Source organism: Barbus barbus (genome assembly GCF_936440315.1).
Source record: "Barbus barbus genome assembly, chromosome: 12".
NCBI classification, from domain to species: domain Eukaryota; kingdom Metazoa; phylum Chordata; class Actinopteri; order Cypriniformes; family Cyprinidae; genus Barbus; species Barbus barbus.
This window is the reverse complement of record NC_136740.1, coordinates 5,717,951-5,738,300: the sequence shown is the minus strand read 5'-3', so window position 1 is coordinate 5,738,300 and position 20,350 is coordinate 5,717,951. Positions and strand designations below refer to the sequence as shown.

The window sequence follows — 20,350 nt, the reverse complement described above, 5'->3', positions numbered from 1 at the left end:
GAACACCATATCCGTCATTATAAATGGTTCAGTTGAGTGAAAGCAATACACAGTTGCAGACCAAAGTTTATATACACCTTGCAGTATCTGCAAAATGTAAAAAAATTTAGTAAGAGGGTAGAGAGGTAGAATCATTAAAAAAATTCAATTTCTGCTCTGATGAAGCAGTTTATTCTGCAAGGTGAGATGGGTTTGTCGTGTTCTTTAACGTTCCGGCAGGAAACATAGATGACGTGACGCCAAACCCCCTCACGAAAGAAGAAAGCAGTCGTGTTTACAATTGTGACGATGAGAGCTTATCAGGATCAACTAAACGCTGGATTTTCAAAAGTATGTGAAGTATTTAAAGTTCGCGGCATAGAATCTTTAAAATATGTCCGATAGTTTTACACACCGGTCTGTTATTGTGGTGACATTTCCACGCCCCAAAACGTGACGCTGAACGAAACGAACTGTGATTGGTTGTTTGACATGCTGGTCAAACAGCCTCATGGGTGGGCCTTGGCCAATGAAAGTTGCCATGGATTCCAGACTTTCAGCCGTCAGTCTGAAGGTCTGGCTACGCGAGACTAGTCTGATGCTAATGATAGTGGGCAACTGATAACTACCTGGGGCTGAGGCTTATCAGGACTAGCAAAACTATAGACAGTTTATTTGTCTGGGAAGTGGAGGGAAAGTCAAAGGGACGAAATTACATCCTGACTATGTGGAGCTAGGTCGTGTGCCTTCGGTGACAAAAGCTGTTTCGGGCAGTTCCTGCGATGGGACCGGACAGCTAGCACTGACCGGTGCATCAGTGTGCCAAGCTCCGTTTACTCATTATGTAGTCATGCTAGTATCACACATGCATAGGAGTGCTGACTGTTTGATTGACTTGTGTTGGAAGATTGTAATGGAAGATAACAAGAAGTAGGAAGAGAAAAAGATGGGCTAAGATTAGCCCAGTGGTTCTCAAACGTTTTATACTGAGCACCAACTCCAAGCTCTCCAAGTACCACCATAATGACCAACATTAAAATACAGTAGGCCTACCTATTCAGTTACAGATCTGCACAGTTCAAAGGCAGTTTTATTCCTAATAAGAATATTTGTTGTTGTCAGCCACTTTAACATTGTAAATATACAGTTTGAACATTAACACTGCACTGCATTAAGTGCTTACAAATAGGTAAATAAAAAACGTAAATAATGATTGAATAAAAATGTGTTGTAACTAAAAGTTAAATAAAAACGGCACTGTACTTAAAAGTAAAAAAAAAAATAAAAAACTTCACTAAAATAAAGATTAAATTAATATGTATTGTGTTTTAACATTAATTTATATTTAATTTAGTGATTCCTCTGCGTACCACTAGAGGCAGACGTACCACACTTTGAGAACCACTGGATTAGCCTACAGAGTTTAAGAAAAGAGAGCTGAAAAATCTTTAAAGGTGACATATATCATGAAAATCTGACTTTTCCAGGCTTTAAGTGCTATAATCAGGTCCCCAGTGCATCTACCAACCAAGGAAACGTGAAAAAGATTAACCACGTAATTGTTGTAGTAAGCCTTTTTCTGCAAGCTTCTGAAAAAACGAGCGTGTCTGATTTCGCTCCCTTGGTGACGTGGCAAAGGGATCTCATTATAATATTACCTCCCCTTAATCTGTAAATTTCCACCCGCTGCGCCGTCATTTTGATTTTGCAAGCGACAACGGTGTACCAGTTCTAATGCCATGGTGAAAGTTTGAGCAAAACATGCTAACTGTTCCATCTTTGGCTGCACAGACGAGCACAGAACACTATTTAGTCCCAGCCTCAGAGGAGACGAGAGCAGTGGATTTATTGATGTATTTACTGTATGCTGCTGCCACACAGATCTAAAATAATCATGCAATTTATTTCCCAGCTGTTTACCTTCACCGACATAACTGACTGTTTTTGTAACTCGTGTTTATTTTTAACATAAGCTTGCATGTGAATGAGAACTTAGTTTACTTGCATGCTGTGACAGCCGCTTTCTGTGCGTGTGCACTCAGAAAACCGTTTATCAGATATGGTTTAAAACGCATGATTTCAGCGCGATAAACATGATAATCAGAACCAAAACAGATGTTTTTAGCAGGTACGAGCTGAAATGGCCCAGCTCTATTCTGGAGCAGCAGCTGATTTGGATTTAAATAAACAGACGTGAAAATCAGTGTTTCTGCTTCCACTCAAAATAGGCATTTTCAAAATGATATAATAAATGATCTGTGGGGTATTTTGAGCTGAAACTTCACAGACACATTCTGGGGACACCAGAGCCTTATATTACATATTCTAAAAAGGGGCATAATATGTCTCCTTTAAGACTGTTGAAACTACTGCAGTTAAAGTGCTGTTTAAAGTAGAAGATAGCTTTTATAAAGGCTGTTGAGTTGAAAAGCTACTGTTGAAAAGCTGCAAGATCGACTGGCAAAAAAACAGATTGATTGCCATTACCGTTTCTAGACATAGGCAAGCTAGGCGGTCGTCTAGGGCACCACCAGCAGGAGGGGGGTGCCAATGAACGCACTGGCACTATATTTTAGCAGGGTTATGATAAAGAGTGGCAACGCTACCCTGAAATATGATTGCAGCCCCCACTGGATCCCCAACATCACTGGGCTAGACTATCATTCTGATGATGCCTGTATGGCATTGGATCAGAGCGATGTCAATTGCTGCCTCTGATTGTTGCATGCAAAGTTTGCATTTGGAGCGCTCAACAACACCATTAGATCACTGGAGTCTGTCAGTGCTTTGGCAAGGTAAGGCTTTTAAATTTGAATGAGAGTAGAATATATTCAAATCATAAAATTTTATAATTTTGTTCTCCTATTAATATTTTGTTAAATAAGAGATTACTCCATTTGTAAGTGTATTGATCATTTGGTAATAAAAACAATATTTTTATTTAATAAAAAAGAAGAGTTTGTCCATGTCCCTTGAATGGTCGTCCACCCTGTCATATTGGGGAATCCATCCCCTTTAGTGACATCAGGGCAACAGATTTTTTTGTCTCTTCAGTGGTGGGCATTTCAACGGCTGAGGTGAGTAAGTTGGTGACTTTTGAAGCTTTTTTGGTACAATCTGGAAAAAGCCTCAAAAGTCAATTCAAAGCGTCAAAGCCTCAAAAACAGACCCTACCAGTGACATCTAGTGGTCAAATGATTCACACATCTTGTTGATCCCAGTTTCAACACAAAAGCAATACTCAACAATAGCAGCTGTGTCTTCATTCTAAGAGTCATTGTCCACACATGAAAGTGTTACTATGAAGCAGGGAGGGAACACCAAGCATTTCGCGTCTCCTTATAATGAATGAAGCCACAGATTCAAATCAGTCACCTCGCTTCAGGTGTTTCTTTGTGACGTATGAAGCCTCAAATGTCATCAGTCACATGATCACGATGATTTGATACAAGCCTCGACACAGTTTTTTGTACTACCGCTCTGATTTTAGATTGAACTAGGGTTAACTATTTCAAGTGTGAAAAGCCCTACACTTTGGTATCAGAGTAAACTGGTTGAATAGCTGTGCATGTAATAGAAAGAAAGAAAGAAGAATGCTTTGAAATGTATACGTAGAAGCGTGGTATATACTTACTAGTATCTCCTCAGTTTTACATAATTACTTTGCAAAGAAATCTGTGATCTCCAAAATGCTTATCGATCGTTGATTGTTACCCTTAATTATGTATCCTAATGATGTTGAATATAAATTTGTCAGTTGCCAGAATATATTGCTGTCTAAATAATGAGACAACAATATAATTTCTTTCTTTTAAAATAATACATAGTATAATATTATTTAAAGAGGCAGATATTTGAAAAGATACATGGTAGCTGTATCACTAAATCTATATTACTGCCTGGAAACGGATGACTGCAGGATGCGGTGATAGGCTATTTATTATTTGTATATATGTATTTTTGTTAATTATCATTTTTTTTGTTATTTGCGTGTCTGGTACTGTTATTAACAGTATTTAAATTGAATTTCAAACAAAATTGAGTTTTGGAGGTCAGAGGTCTTTTATTTCGCAGTGATGAGTGCAGTAAGTGACGCTCTGCTGCCCTCTTCCAATTCGATCCAAACTTTCAGCTGTTTTCATGTTAAATAGGCTGACCATTTTTCAGTTTTCCAAAAAGAGGACAGTGGAAAAATATTTCAGTTTACTTTATTATTACTTGTTATTGCTTTAATTTATTTTATGGCGCCGTTATAGATATACTGCTGTATGTTAATTGATCTGTACTTGAACATTCTACTAGGCCTACTATTATAAATTCATACATTGAAACAGTTGCTGTAAACTTTAGTTTGCGACTGCGACGATCAACATACAGTATATCTCTTCCCATTAAGGTAAATCTCTACAGAAATAAATACAATTGAACTTATGTTGAAATAATATTACAAAAACATATTTCTTAAAACTCTCTATTTCCCTTCTCTGTTGCTTGTTGTGAATGACTCCTCCTATCCACATGCTGCTGTTTGAGTCACCTCAGTGACAATAGGCACCGAACACCAATAAATTAACAAGGTAAGTTCAATTTTTTTTTTTTTACTCCAGAATATGCATGTTTCATATAAATATTGGCGTGTTGATAGGCATTTATTTAACGTTGTGCATGATGTTTTTAGACAGACAGATTTTGTAGATGCGATACATTTCCATGTCAGTATGTATCAGATGCTTTTATCCAAAGCAATTTTTTCCCTAAACAAATAATTCTAATTCCAGTCTTCTCTGTTTCATGTTGTGCATGACTCTATACATCTACATGGCACTTTTTAAGCTACCACAGTTATTAATGTGGATCATGTCACAACAGTAAATTAAAGCCAGTCTGATGGAAATCTGAAGCAAAATTAGCAAGTACTGCTCACTGCAGAGCCAAATGACCTCCAGCTCCCCCTCTCTGGAGGTCCAGCTCCACCTCTGTGTGAAGTAATGGGTGGAGTTATGTTTAGTGATAGGGTTAGGGTGTGGTTAGGTGTCTTTCTCCACCCATTACCTCCAGCTCCTCCCATTTGGCTCTGTAGCGAGCATCCTCCAGGGTTACGCCCTAATTTTGCTTCAGATTTGGCTTTAATTTGAATGCATCAGAAAATTACTGTATCTCTGCTACTGGTTTTTAATGTTTCTTTACATGCATAGCCCTTCTTTTTTTTTAATGAGTCCATCAAACAACTGTGGTGAGTCGGAATTACCAGTAGCAGAACAAAGATCCAGGGGGCGGGGTTGGATCTACATCTAGGGGGTGGAGATGGTAGGTTTAGGGGTGAGCATTGGTAGGTTTAGGGGTGGGCATGGGTAGGTTTAGGGGTGGGTTTAGGGATCAGGGGGTGGAGACAGCTAAGTTTAGGTATATGTAAGGTGGGAGGGGTTGGATCTAGATCCAACCACGCCCCCTGGATCTTGTGTTCTGCAGTGCGGACCATCTCGGAATTACTCTAAAATCACGGTGAGTAATGGTTTCTCCTTGCATCGTCACCTGCACCGCTTGCCACATGTACAGTTTATCTGTCTCTGTTAGCAGCGATGGATTCACATGTGATAAATGCAGAGAAATAGTTAGGTTGACAGAGAAGATTTCAGAATTAGAGACACGTATCCAAACTTTAGTTGAGGATAGTCTGAATGTGAGGGCTGTAGATACTGCTTTGCTTTGGTCAAAACACCGCTCTTCCATTCCGATTAAACATCAAACAGGTTCTCCAACTGAGAAACCTGATGAAAGTGCTCTAGTTATTGGCGATTCTATTGTACGGAATGTTTAAATAGAGACACCAGCCACCATAGTCCATTGTTTACCGGGAGCCAGAGCGCCTGACATCTTTTTAAAAGTGCTGGCTAATGCTAAACGTAAATTCAGTAAGATTGTTATTCACGTCAGCGCTAATGATGTTCGACTTCGCCAGTCGGAGATCACTAAAATAGTGTTAAAGAGGTGTGTGAACTTGCAAGTACGATGTCAGACACTGTAATATGCTCTGGTCCGCTCCCTGCTTACCGGGGTGATGAGATACATAGCAGACTGTCGTCACTCAATGGCTGGATGTCTAAGTGGTGCCAGCAGAATAACATAGGTTTCATAGACAATTGGAAGTTTTTGGGGCAGACCTGACCTGTTGAAAAGAGATGGTCTTCATCCCTCTTGGGGTGGTGCCGCGCTTCTCTCTAGAAATATGGCACATAGTCTTAGAGTTCGTACTTGACTAACTGGGGCCCAGGTCAGGAAGCAGACAGACTGGCTAAACCGACCATCTGCTAGCCGGCTCACGTCACAGAAGTCAGTTAATTTTCAGCACATAGAGACTCCTTCACCCAGATATCACACTATAGAGACTGTATCTGTTCCCCGAACTAGAAAATACACACAATATCCAAACCAAAGTAAGAGTAACAATTTAATTGATGTTCAACAAATAAAAAACAGATACAATACAGATAAATAAATGATAAAGTTTGTTTTATTGAATATTAGATCCCTTTGTACAAAAACATTTTTTGTAAATGATTTGATCACTTACACTGACCATAAACTAGATGTGCTTTGTTTGACAGAAACCTGGTTAAAACCAGATGATTACATTACTTTAAACGAGTCTACCCCCCAAGATTACTGTTACAAACATGAGCCGCGTCCAAAAGGTAAAGGGGGAGGAGTTGCTACAATTTATACCAATATTTTCAGTATTTCTCAGAGGTCGGGTTTCAAGTATAATTCATTCGAAGTAATGGTGCTTCATATAACTTTATCCAAAGAAACAAGTGTTAATGATAAATCCCCTGTGATGTTTGTACTGGCTACGGCAGGGGTCACCAACCTTTTTGTGAGTGAGGGCTCCCTGAAGGGATAAAATGGTTTCAAGGGCTACTTGTTTAATATACTCCAAATAAATAAATATCATTTTATCATTGTCACACATACATACATACATGACATTACTGTTTTCTCACAAGCATTTTCAATGTTTTTATCCAGGAAAATATTTATCCTGATGATTGTGAAAATGATATCACAATCATTTTTTTCCATGTAATACAATATTAATCATGATATTAATTTACCATTAATGGGGAAGGAAATGCTTTCCACGTTTGTTAGACCTTGACAATGAAGGTAAACATAACTTTGTTCACAATTAAATTCCACAGAGGACCTACTTTTTAATTTAGGGCCCCAGTAAATACATTTAATTTTTCCCTAAATTATGTGTTTTCCTTTTGATTTTTTATGGATTCTGTGCTTTATGATTCAGTACAAAAAAAAAGCTTTTTCATTTGATCAGATAAGATGCTGCACAACGGAACTGTATAAATTAAAAATAATAAAAAAATAACTTGGTTGTATGATATTCCTTAAAATTATATTATTAATATTATTATTATTACTTGCATTTTAGTATACAGTAGTAATATAATCGGTCAAAATATATTACAAAAGTCAAATATATATATAATATATAATCTATACAAAAGTTAAACTGGGCTTTTATTTTGGCGGATTGTCGTGAAGGTCTTTCAGTTTTAGTTTCAGCATGTATTTGACGGTAATTTTTCTCAAATGAAACTGCATGAAGCTGGTGAAGTGATTCTCAGAGCAGCTCTGGAGATGAAGTGTGTTCATGTCCTCATATATTGAGACACAGATGCTGAAAACACCGAGTCATGTGTGTTTGAGTTTGTGTATCAGACGAAACTACTCCACACATTCACACAGAGACACACAGAACAGACTTATTAGCGACATGCACTGACTGGCTGCTGAAGCATTCATTTATGGTGTGTGATATGATGTTACATTAATCCATATTGAGTAAAAATGTCCATCTTATTATCATTATTAACATAATTTTTATCATAATCTCGATATGATATAGTTTATCGCCCGGCGCTAATTCAGGCTGGCGGGCGACTCAGAGACTCCATGCGGGCTACCAGGTGCTCGCGGGCACCACGTTGGTGACCCCTGGGCTACGGTATACAGGCCACAAGGGCACCATACAGACTTTATTAAAGAATTTGCTGATTTCGTATCTGAGTTAGTGTTAGGCTGCAGATAAAGTCCTAATTGTTGGTGATTTTAATATCCGCATTGATAATGAAAAATATTAGTTGGGATCAGCATTAATAGACATTCTAAACTCTATTGGTGATAAACAACACGTGTCAGGACCTACTCTTTGTCGAAATCATACTCTAGATTTAATACTGTTGCATGGAATTGATGTCAGTCAGTGGCGTTGAAATTTTGCAGCAGAGCGATGATGTCTCAGATTATTATCTAGTTTCGTGTATATTGCATATAGCTAAAGCTGTAAAGCCAACTCCTTGTTACAAATATGTTAGAACCATCACTTCTACCACAAAAGACTGCTTTATAAATAATCTTACTGATTTATCTCTATTCCTCAGCATATCCAATAGCTCAGAACAACTTGATGATGTAACAGAAACTATGGACTCTCTATTTTCTAGCACTTTAGATACGGTTGCTCTGTTACGCTTAAGGAAGATTAAGGAAAAGAGTCCAACACTGTGGTATAATGAGCACACTCGGGCCCTAAAGAGAGCAGCCCGGAAAATGGAGCACAGCTGGAGAAAAACTAAATTAGAGGTATTTCTTATTGCTTGGCGGGAAAGTACCCTATCCTACAGAAAAGCATTAACAACGGCTAGATCTGCTTACTTTACGTCTCTTTTAGAAGAAAACAAAGACAACCCCAAGTATTTATTCAATACAGTGGCTAAATTAATAAAAATATATAACATCAGCAGGTACAGACATGACCCAGCAGCACAGTAGTAATGACTTTATGAACTACTTTACTTCCAAGATTGAAACTATTAAGAGAAAAAATTGTAATCATGCAGCTGTCAGCCACAGTATTGCATCAGATAGTATGCTATAGATCCTCTGAGGAACAATTCCACTCATTCTCTTCGATTGGAAATGAAGAATTGTATAAACTTGTTAAATCATCTAAACCAACAACCTCTATGTTAGACCCTGTTCCATCTAAGCTCCTAAAAGAGGTGCTTCCAGAAGTAATAAATCCTCTTTTGACTATTATTAACTCAACATTGTCATTAGGATATGTCCCAAAAACCTTCAACTGGCTGTTATTAAGCCTCTCATAAAAAACAACAACAACTTGACCCCAAATAATTTAATTACAGACCGATTTCCAATCTCCCTTTTCTGTCAGAAAAGGTAGTATCATCACAATTATGTTCCTTCTTAGAGAAAAATGCTATTGTGAGGATTTCCAGTCAGGTTTTAGACCATATCATAGTCCTGAGACTGCTCTCATTAGAGTTACAAACGACCTGCTTTTATCATCTGATTGTGGTTATATCTCTCTATTAGTGCTACTGGACATTAGCGCCGTGTTTGACACTATCGACCACAACATTCTTTTAAATAAACTAGAAAATTATGTTGGCATTAGAGGAAGTGCACTGGCATGGTTCAAATCGTACTTATCTTACTGCCATCAATTCGTGGCAGTAAATGAAGAGGTATCATGCCAATCACAAGTGCAGTATGGAGTACCTCAAGGCTCAGTACTTGGCCCCTTACTTTTCACACTTTACATGTTACCCTTGGGAGATATCATTAGGAAACATGGTGTTAGCTTTCACTGTTATGCTGATGATACCCAGCTCTACATTTCTTTGCGACCCGATGAAACTTACCAATTTGCAAAACTAACGGAATGCATAGTTGATATCAAAAACGGGATGACTAGCAATTTCTTACGCCTAAATTCTGTGTTAATTATTGGACCAAAAACTTTTGCATGTAATAACACCTGCTTCGAATGATGTCAGTCGACTGAATGGCCGTTATCAGTGGTTATCAGGTCACAGATATGGACCAGAAGGGATCTGCTGAGCCTACTGGTAAGCTGAGAAGGCTTTCTGTCTCATGAAGCATTTTTTAAATAATAGTTTAAGAACTGAATTCATTAAGTGGTAAAAAGGGAGGAAATTACCCAAATGAGAGGTTCATTTGTCACTTTTTTATCATTCAGTTATTTCAGACTTTTATTTAGTTACTAAAAATACACGTTTTGAATGTTTATCAATCAATTAGCATAAAATACCCATCATAATAATAATACAAGCAAAAGTCTCCAATGAAATGAAGTCACACTACATAAGTCTTTTAGGGTCAATTTTCTCCAGGTGCACCAGAGGTTTCAGCTGTTCTGCGAAGCTTCTCATGTCCTCAGACACAGTGTCCTGTCCCGCAGGAGCCAGTACGCTCAGCTCAACAAGATACGACAGAGACATCGGCTCTGTGTTCTCCGTGTTTCCTGTCGCCAGGACACGTAACAGTTTGCTCACTACCACCTTCATCACACCCTTCCGGAACACTTGACCCTTGGCCACAAACTCATGGTCCATGCGGAAACCCATCTCGTTGAGAAAATCCGGTAAGCTGTGTGAGGCAGCCACATCCACACAGTTTCGCACCAAGGCATGGCGGCTTTTGTCGCCCACCTCAGGCTGACCTAGATAGCGCAGATGCCAAGGGGCAGTGGGGTGAAGAAGCGAGCGGCGCGCACGCAGCATGAACGGGTTGCCCTGTTGACCCTTCAGGAGATACACCAGCTCATGATCAGCAAAGCTCTCAGGCTCCATGTTATCACACAGACCTCTGAGTCGATGTAGGAGACTCTCCAGAGACTGATCCAGTACACTGCCTGTGACGAAAAAAAAATTAACAAAACAGTAAAGTTAGAAGATATAACTTTACAAAGATTACTTGAATTTAAAAACCAGTGACACATTTATGGGAGCCTGTTATTGTCATGGAATTAAGAAATAAAAAGGTAATTACAGTTTATGTGTTATAACTGTGTTACAATTCTGACTGTGTTTCTTGCAACTCAGAATTCTGAATTTTTTTCTCATAATTCCAAGTTTACATTTCACAGTTCTGAGTTTAGGCCTATATCTAAAAAAAAAATCAGCCACGGGATAAAAATTTTAAAAGGTAATTGTGACTTTAAAAAAAAAAAAAAAAAATTCAAGTTTATATCTTACAATTCTGACTTTTCTTCTCATAATTAGGAGATTCAAAATTATGAGACTCAAAACTGTGAGATAAAAAGTTGCAATAGGCTTAATTTATTTTCTTATACATTTTTTCCATGATGGAAACAGGCTTCCATACATGTTTCTGTTCAAATCAATTCAAAGTTTCATTATCAAATTCAAATCAATAGAATGATTACCAATAATTCCTTAAATATGTTCATGAGTTAAAGCAAAAAATAACCTAAAAAAAAATATTTTTGTGGTAATACCACGGTACAGTGTTGGTGTCACTTAGAAAAAGAATAGTGCAGGGATCCTACTGTACCTCTTCTGACCATTAAATTTAATGAATTCAAAAGAACTACAAAGAATACCATGGCACAAGCATAAAAGACATCATATACAGTGCCCTCCAAAAGTATTGGGACAGTGAGGCCAATTCCTTTATTTTTGCTGTAGACTGAAAACATTTGGGTTTGACATCAAAAGATGAATATGAGATGAGAGATTAACATTTCAGCTTTTATTTACAGGTATTTTCATCTGGATCTGATAAACAACTTAGAAGATAGCACCTTTTGTTTGAACCCACCTATTTTTCATGTTACCAAAAGTATTGGAACAGATAGAATTAACATAGATTAAAGTGAAAAAGACTTAATATTTAGTTGCAAATCCTTTGCTTTCAATAACTGCATCAAGCCTGTGACCCATTGACATCACCAAACTTTTGCATTCTTCTTTTGTGATGCTTTTCCAGGCTTTCACCGCAGCCTCTTTCAGTTTTGGGGGTTACTCCCTTCAGTCTGTTCTTTAGCAGGTAACATCCATACTCTACAGGGTTTAAGTGTGGAGATTGACTTGGCCAGTCTAAAACCTGCCACTTCTTGCCCCTGATGAACTCCTTTGTTGTTTTGGCACTATGTTCTGGATCATTATCTTGCTGCATGATGAAGGATCTCCCAATCAGTTTGGTTGCATCTTTCTGTAAATTGTCAGACAAAATATTTCTGTAGACTTCTGAGTTAATTTTGCTGCTGCCATCATGTGTTACATCATTAATGAAGATTAATGAGCCTGTCCCAGAAGAAACGATGAAAGCCCAAGCCATTAGATTACCTGTGTAATGTGTACTATAATGTACACCTGTGTAGTGTTGTCAAAAATATCGATATTTCAATAAATATCGATACTGAAATATCTGAACGGTACCAATATTAATTTCCCGAAGTATCGATACACCGATACTAGCCGAGCTGTCACTTTCACTTCTCTCCAAAGGCGCGTGGACAAACACCACACGTGACCGCACTCGTCTCCTTCGCTCTGGTTAAATAGCAAACGTGAAGTGAATAGAAAGATGACTGCTCTGGTTGTTAAAGAACACAGCAGGAGCGCTATCTGTAGGGATCTATGATCTCCGCGATGCAGAGAACGCGCACGGAATCCAGTCATAAAAACGGAATTTACAGTTTAACGCGGAATGTCACGGAATTTGTCAAAGTTTGGATGAATTAATCAAAAGTAGGTCAATACACTTAAATCAAATCGCGATATGGACTAGTATCTGTAAATATTAAGCTGCAAAAGTCGATTTAAATATGAATCCTGCATGTTCTGCGCGTCTCTGTGTGAATGTGCTGCACCTGCGGTTTTGTTTATTAATAATGTGGCGCTCGCGGTGATTTCAGCGTCTGCCGTCTCAATGAGGACATACATTCATCAACAATATCTCCAGAACTGATCTGAAAGGCACTTTACGAGCATTTTACTATTTAATTTGAGTAAAACTAGCATCATATCACACACACAGAACTTTAAAAGTATTCACGGCAACCCGTCAAAATAAGGGTTCGGTTTAACTTAGCCTATTAAAGACCGTGTGCCAGAAATAGGCTATATTACTATTATTTAGTAGAATGTACATAATACTACTACTTACTACTACTGTTCATTTTTTAAAAAGAAATAATCACAAAATATTTTAATTTTAATAGTAAATCCCCTTCATTTGCCAAACATGTAAATGTTTAATTTTCATTCATTCAAATATAAATTAATTAAAATAGTTTTATGCCTTCATCTGATATCCAGTAAAATTTAAATACACAACACAGAATTTCTGAGGGGGAAAACACATTTCATAAGGCTACTGTAAGAATAAATAAAAATTGTTTGCATTCAAATAATAGACATGCTAAAACACAGAATTTGGTAACAATAAAACATAAGGTGAGAAAAAAATAAAACATTTCATACGGCCCTAAACGTGTCATTTTTGTTACACTTTTAATAAATTAAATGTTAAATTGTAGAATTTATGATTTTAATGAATTAGACATGCTTTTAGATTAATAGCATTTAATTTGACCATTAAAAAAAAAAAGAGTCCAGAAAAATACAAATGGAAACAAACGGAATCCAGAACAATTAAAATGGAAAAAAATTGAATGTAGAAAAAAATAAAACGGAATTTGGGGAAAAATAAAACTAAAACTAAAATTTCATAGGGCCCTATATCTGGAAATATTTTGGTTATGAAGCAAATGAGAATATCAACAAATAGAACTTTGGATTTTTAGGGCTGCAACAACGAATCGATTAAATCGATAAAAATCGATTACTAAAAGAGTTGGCAACGAATTTGATAATCGATTCTTTGTGTCGCGCGACGCGGAGACGTTTGATTATAAAAAAAAAAAAAAACGAGCGCGGAGCGAACACACTCTCTCGCACACGGATGCTAGCAGAGTTCGGCGCCTCACAGACAGGGCGGAGCTAAAATAAAAAACGAGCGGAGGTAGAGGAAAGATACATGGCGGAGGCAGAGAAATCCGTGCGACCCAAGTCATCCAAGGTGTGGGAGCATTTCACACTAAATAAACAGAAAAAGTGAGTTAACTGCAATGCAAAGTGTCTGAACAAAGTAAGTGTGTGTGTGTGTGTGTGTCTGTGAGTGTGTGTGTGCATCTGCGAGTGTGTGCGTCTGCAGTGTAGTGTAGTAGAGAACAAGTTCTGACATTCAAACAAATCCTGTTAAATTTTCTGATTTGTATTGTTCTTTATTTTTTATAAATTATTTATTGTTCTGCAGGTGCGTATCTACGTGGTGGCCAGGGGTGGCACCGCCCTCCCGTCCCTCCCCCCTGAAATTTGGCTGGCCACCCCAGGTGCCCCCTCTACCAGATGTCTTGCGATAGGCTTGTTTTTAGTAAATTTCTAACTGCATCTGGCGTATCTTGGCATGTGTAGTCAGCTGCCTAGGGCCGCTTACTTCTCTTCTTGATTAATTTTAGACATTTTAGCGTGATCTAAATGACAAATGTCGAGAGCGCATAATGTTACGCGATCATGTAATGCGCGAGCACGAATCTCTCCACTCGCAAGCGGATTTCCGTCACTCGCACAAAACTGGACGTGTGCTTTTAAATATACATTGTTATTTTATGAATTGGCTCGGGTCTTACTCAGATATTGTGTGTATGCTCAAACGTTATCCTCGCATCACTGAAGACCAGAAAACCCTTTTTTTTTCTAATTCAAGTGAAGAGTAGGCTTTTCTCACTAAATGGAAGCAAGCTGAATATAGTTAGCCTTCTCTAGTTATTAATTTTATTAATACTTATTTTAGTTAAGTGCTTAAATTGTAAATATGCATTTATTAAATTATTTTATGTAGTGCATTTGTATTTTGTTGTTTTTGTATATAGTTATAGAAGCATATCAACCAGGTTCCAGAAATAATCACCAAAGCTGCTTCTGAAATAAGTGGGGGTGCTCTCTTAATGCACATTTTCACATATTTAGTCCCTTCTATTACTATCAATATGCTGATACTTCGAGAGCGAATCCTGCATAAATATGCAGATGTCATTCCCAAAACTTTGCAACATGTGTGTGGGCAAAAAACAAAGTTCTACATTTTAAATGGATTGCCTAGAAAGCTTGCAAAGAGCGCTCATAACCAATAAAGCTGTCACTCTTTGTTCATCGCGATCTCACAAAGTTCTGTGAGTACCAATGAATCTCACACTGTGCAATTAATAGCCTATATAATATAGGTGTCACGTTCCCTCTCGGGATACAAGGAGGTGCGGAGACGTGGAAGTTCCAATAATCCCTTTTATTGAACACACAGTGAGACGAGGAGCTTGGGGAGAGACGAACATCACTGACGATAGACCGGACACAGGGGCTAGGAAACACAGGGCTTATAAACACAGGGAAATAAGGAACAGGTGTGGACTAATCAAACACAGGGCTAGGGACTAATTAAACTAATGAAGACAAACGAGGACAGGAACAGGAAGGCCAAATATGGGCACGGGAGGAGGGGAAACACAAGACAAGGACTGACAATAGGCCTATTAACATCGTGTATCCAACCCCTCCCCCCGGCCACCCTCTTTTGAGGCAGTGCCCCAGACTGGCCCCCCCATTTAAAATGCTCTAGAGACGCCCCTGTTGTTCTGGCAGCTCAGGTGGCACTTTATTTAAAAAAAAAAGTCTATATATTTGGCAGATGTAAAGCATACATGTGTATGTTTTTTGTGTTAGTCCATTTTTATTATATTTTATTATTATTATAACAGCTCAGGGATGTTCAAGGAGCAACGTGTTTGTGCACTTTCTAAATATTTTAGTTCTGTTTTTGAATAAAGGGTTGGAAATGAATGCCTTGTTTTTGTTTTTTTAATCCGATTCATCGATTAATCGAAAATATAATCGACAGATTGATTGATTATTAAAATAATAGTTAGTTGCAGCCCTAATTTTAATTAGTACATGTATTAGTAAACGTTAGTTTCAATTAACATTTAACTAAGATTAATAAAAGATTAATAAATAAATCAACAAATGCAGTACCTCAAGACATCTTTTTGTTCATGTAAAATATACCGCATGTTCTCGACTTGTTACATTTATCTTTAAATTAAAAAAATTACCCCCTTAATATTGTGGCAGTTTTTTTCTCCGTGGTATCGAAAATGGTATCGAATATCGATATTTTTCAAGGTATCGTATCGAAGTTAGAAATTCCAGTATCGTGACAACACTACACCTGTGTATACTGCGTTTCAGATGAGCTTGTATGTTTGGGATCATGACCAGATCCTTTTTTCTCCAAACTTTAGCCTTTCCATCACTTTGGTCCATACAATCAGTCCATAAAACCTTGTCCCAGAATTTTTGAGGCTCGTCTCCTATTCTTCTTGCTAATGAGTGGTTTGCATCTTCTGGTGTAGCCTCTGTACTTGTGTTCATGAAGTCTTCTGCGAACAGTCGATCGTGATACCTTCACTCCTGCCCTCTGGAGGTTGTTTCTGATGTCACTAACAGTTGTTTTAGGGTCTTTCTTTACAGCTGTCACGATGTTTCTGTCGTCAACTGCAGATGTTTTTTCTTGATCTACCCGTTTGAGGTGTGTTCTTTCTTCCACAGGAGATTCCAAATGTTTGTACTTGGTTTGATTGATTTTTCATCTTCTCTCAGCTTCACAATTACTCGTTTTTCACCCATAGACACCTCTCTGGTTTTCATGTTGGTTACACGTCTAACTAACTATAAATGGATCTGAAACTGAGCGCAGGCATTCAGTGCTATTTATTGTTTGAATAATCAATTAATAGGACACATCAGGGCAACAAAACACACCTGTCAGTCACATGTTCCAATACTTTTGGAGGGCACTGTACCGTTTTTGTATTATATAATCTCAATATAAAGAGCTTAAATGTAAGGAGAATAATTAATAACCGTTCAAAAAAGTATTATTAGGTGCATATAATTATTGTAATGAATTACATTTACATTTATTTAGCAGACGCTTTTAACCAAAAGATGTACAAATGAGAAATAGCTAATGAGCGATTTATGATGAGGAAGCAATTACACGACACATGCTAATATAACAAAGTTTATCGTCCAGATTAGTATAATGCATGAGGGATAATAATGAGATTATATTTATGAACTGATGGTGTTTACCTTGCAGAAGGTACTCCATCATGTTTATGGCCCCCCCCGTTACGGGCATCACAGACACCGGCGGAGCCTCCATCTCTCTGTAACTCTTTTAACACATTCAACAGTCAACTACCAGAGCAAGATGATAGCTGGTTAAACCAGAACTGTAGACAGACCTGCAGAGACAGTGAGATATTAACAACAAAACACCGCCAGACAGTATAATACTCTGAATAATAGATGCAAAATAACATATATTTTACTTGTTACAAGAAAGCAAAATCCAAACGGCTTATGTGTTTGTCTTCTTCTTTTGTTTTTTATGGCGGTTGGCAAACCAACGTAACGGTGCATTACCGCCACCGACTGGGCTGGAGTGTGAGTCAAGAGATATTGGAACAACAACAACAAAAAAGAATTAAATCCTTTTGGCTAAATCGGTCTCTCTTAGAAACTTAATAATAAAGTGATAAATGTTACTGGATGTTTTCCCTAATAAACCTTGCATTGTAAAATTATTCTGATTGACCGTTCTGAGAGACTGAAAAAGCTGGTTTCTTTCTTGGCTGTACTTTGTGCAATGAAACAAAATATGCTCTGCAGTTTCTAAATGACTACAATGTTGGCATTTCCCTATTATCTTCAATGAAGAATTGAGCCCTGTGTGTCCTATTCTTAACCGTAATTATACTTTCCTCTCTTCTACTCCTACTTTCTGTCCTTCCTATATCCACTTCTGGTTGTATATTATATAAATGTCTCCCTTTATCATGATCCACCCAATACTCCTGCCATTTTGATCTTGCATATGCTTTAATGAACACTTTAGCTTCAGATTTGCTATATGGAACTTGTAATATTCTATTGTGTTTCAGTGTTTGTTTTGCAAGTTTATCAACCTCCTCATTCCCTTTCACTCCAACATGTGCAGGTACCCAAAGAAACCTGATTTTTAAATCCTTTGCATTTAACTTATACAAAACCACACACATTTGATGAATTATATCATTTCTTATAGATTTCCCAGATTGAATGCTTTCTAAGGCTGAATAACTATCAGATATAATCACTGAGTTATTTAAATCATTTCCCTCTACCCATTCCAAGGCCAACAAAATTGCAACCAGCTCTGTTGTGTATACTGATAAGTTATCTGTTATTCTTTCCTGACATATTACCCCATTCTTTGGAGTATATACTGCTGACCCAGCGTGTCCTGTCTTTGGATTCTTGGAACCATCTGTAAATATGAATGTATAGTCAGAATAAATGCATATCCAGATAATATTTAACAATATCCCTCACTGCTACTTCCTTTGTTTTATTTTTGATTTCCTTATGAATGCCTAAATCTGGTATAGGGAAAAACCATGGAGGAATAGGAGGGACTGAAACCGTTGAACAGTACTGTAATTTATGTAATCCTATATTCTCGGCTTTCACATCGCCAATACACCCAAAACTTCTGTAATTGGACTTACTATGTTCCCAGTCTTTTAAGATAGCTTTAGATGGGTGGCTTTCAACTTGTCCCTTCACATTAATCCAGTATGCTAACATCAGTTGTACCCTTCTGATCCTCAAAGGCATCTCACCCATTTCCACTTGCATAGAAGACACTGGGGATGTTTTAAAAGATCCACTACATATCCTTAGAGCCTGAGCTTGCATGACATCCAAAGCTTTGATATTAGACTCTGCTGATGACATATATGCTATACACCCATAATCAAAGACAGACCTCATTAGTGCCCAATATATATTTTGTAAAGATGCCCTGCTTGCTCCTCATGCTTGTCCTGATACACTGAAAAAAATAATTCGTTGAATTTACTAAATTTTTTTAAGGTAAGTGGTTGCAATCAATTTATTTTAGCTACATTTAAGTAAACAAATTTAGTTGAATTTAATCAGTTTTATTTAGGTACCTTAGTATAAAAAAAATTAGTAATTTCAGCCCTATTTAATTATGTTACTTTCTCTTAAATGATTTATTTATTACTGATACAAAATGATTCATTGAATTTACTAAAACATTTTTAAGGTAAGTGGTTGCAATCAATTTATTTTAGCTACATTTAAATAAACAGCTTGACTAACCTTCAACATTTTTAAATAAATTGTTTGCAACCACTTAACTTAAATATAATTTTATTTTTCTGAGGAGCTCCTTAAATGGCTTTGCAAATACACACAGCAGTAAGTTTAATGTTTTAAGCTTATCTTTAATGTCATCAAATGCATGTTCAGTAAGTTTTTTGTGTGGGTAAGGTAATTACAAGTACAAAGTACAAGTGTTTATTTAACATTGCACAGTCACAAAATAAAAAACTAAAAATTCACAGGTGGAAAGAGGCCATATTGTTTGTGAATCATTAAAACTGTGCTAAAACTGCACAAAGTATGGTGCCCCCTGGGGTAGACGTGTTTGCTGACTCCCCACTTGAATCGAACTTAAAGCAGGAGTGCTGCCTTAATATTGCCCAATTAATAAAAATATAATGTGGAAACAGGCAACAGTACAGTTGTGAATCATAACAATAGTGCTAAAACTGCACAACAAAGTGTCATGTAACAAATTGCAATTTGTAAGGGAATTTTAAAAAGTTTCTAACATTTCATGCAGAGCCTGCACACACATGCCTGCTACAAAATTACAGCACTAAACAGTTTTTCAGTCCTTGAATTTTGGGTGAGAGCCTTTCAAAATCCATCTGCATAAGGAATTTCTGAACAAATTCATAATAGTATTTCAGTTCTTTTGGGTATGCCAAATTAAGCACATAGATTGTACCCAGCATCAATGCACAGGCTTGTGCCACAGATTTGATCTGCTCAAGAATCATTACTCCATCAACAGCGATTCCAATATCGTCGTAGTCTCCAAGAACACTTCCTTCCTTTTTAATGACACATATGCCTATGGTGATGTTTTCCAGGTCTTTCAAGAAGTCACCTCTTTGACTGTCCTATATTTAAATAAAAAGAAACTGTTATTAGACATTGTTTTGATTCATAAATAGTCTTTGACAAGTCTATACAATCAAGGGTAATTAGGACGAAAACTATGACACCCCCTTCCCTTTATATTAGGGATGCACCGATACCACTTTTTGCAGTACTCGCCCGATACCGATACTTTAATTTTTGGTACTTGCCGATACCGAGTACCGATACCAATATTTTTACATTTTTTAAATATTGGGTAAAGAAAACAAATGAGTATGTAAAATGTTAGTTGATTAACTTCATTTATCAAATAGATACTGTCAAACCAAAATTTATTCAGACACCTTCAACATCTCACATTT

General features: G+C 37.2%; 1 protein-coding gene across 2 annotated transcripts; it reads right to left on the bottom strand.

Moving 5' to 3' along the window:
- Positions 1 to 10,027: 10,027 nt before the first annotated feature.
- On the bottom strand, positions 10,028 to 17,366 carry LOC306877524 (mediator of RNA polymerase II transcription subunit 18). 2 transcript variants are annotated; one of them, XM_079429326.1, is made up of 3 exons: positions 17,303 to 17,366; positions 17,061 to 17,215; positions 10,028 to 10,735 (listed from the first exon to the last, which is right to left on the bottom strand). In XM_079429326.1, the coding sequence occupies exons 2-3, from the start codon at positions 17,131 to 17,133 to the stop codon at positions 10,182 to 10,184; spliced, it is 627 nt and encodes a 208-aa protein (XP_079285452.1). In that variant the 5' UTR covers positions 17,134 to 17,215; positions 17,303 to 17,366; the 3' UTR covers positions 10,028 to 10,181. The 2 variants fall into 2 exon arrangements, with proteins under 2 accessions (XP_079285452.1, XP_079285453.1); XM_079429327.1 differs by having other exon boundaries at positions 10,052 to 10,735; positions 17,061 to 17,361.
- Between the last annotated feature and the right edge of the window lie 2,984 nt (positions 17,367 to 20,350).

What these genes read in the sequence shown, in the direction of transcription:
- LOC306877524 (XM_079429326.1), bottom strand. Translation starts at nt 17,133, where the DNA reads ATGGAGGCTCCGCCGGTGTCTGTGATGCCCGTAACGGGGGGGGCCATA. An exon ending in GATGGAGTACCTTCTGCAAG is followed by an intron (nt 10,736 to 17,060) that starts GTAAACACCATC and finishes TTTTCGTCACAG; the next exon opens with GCAGTGTACTGGATCAGTCT.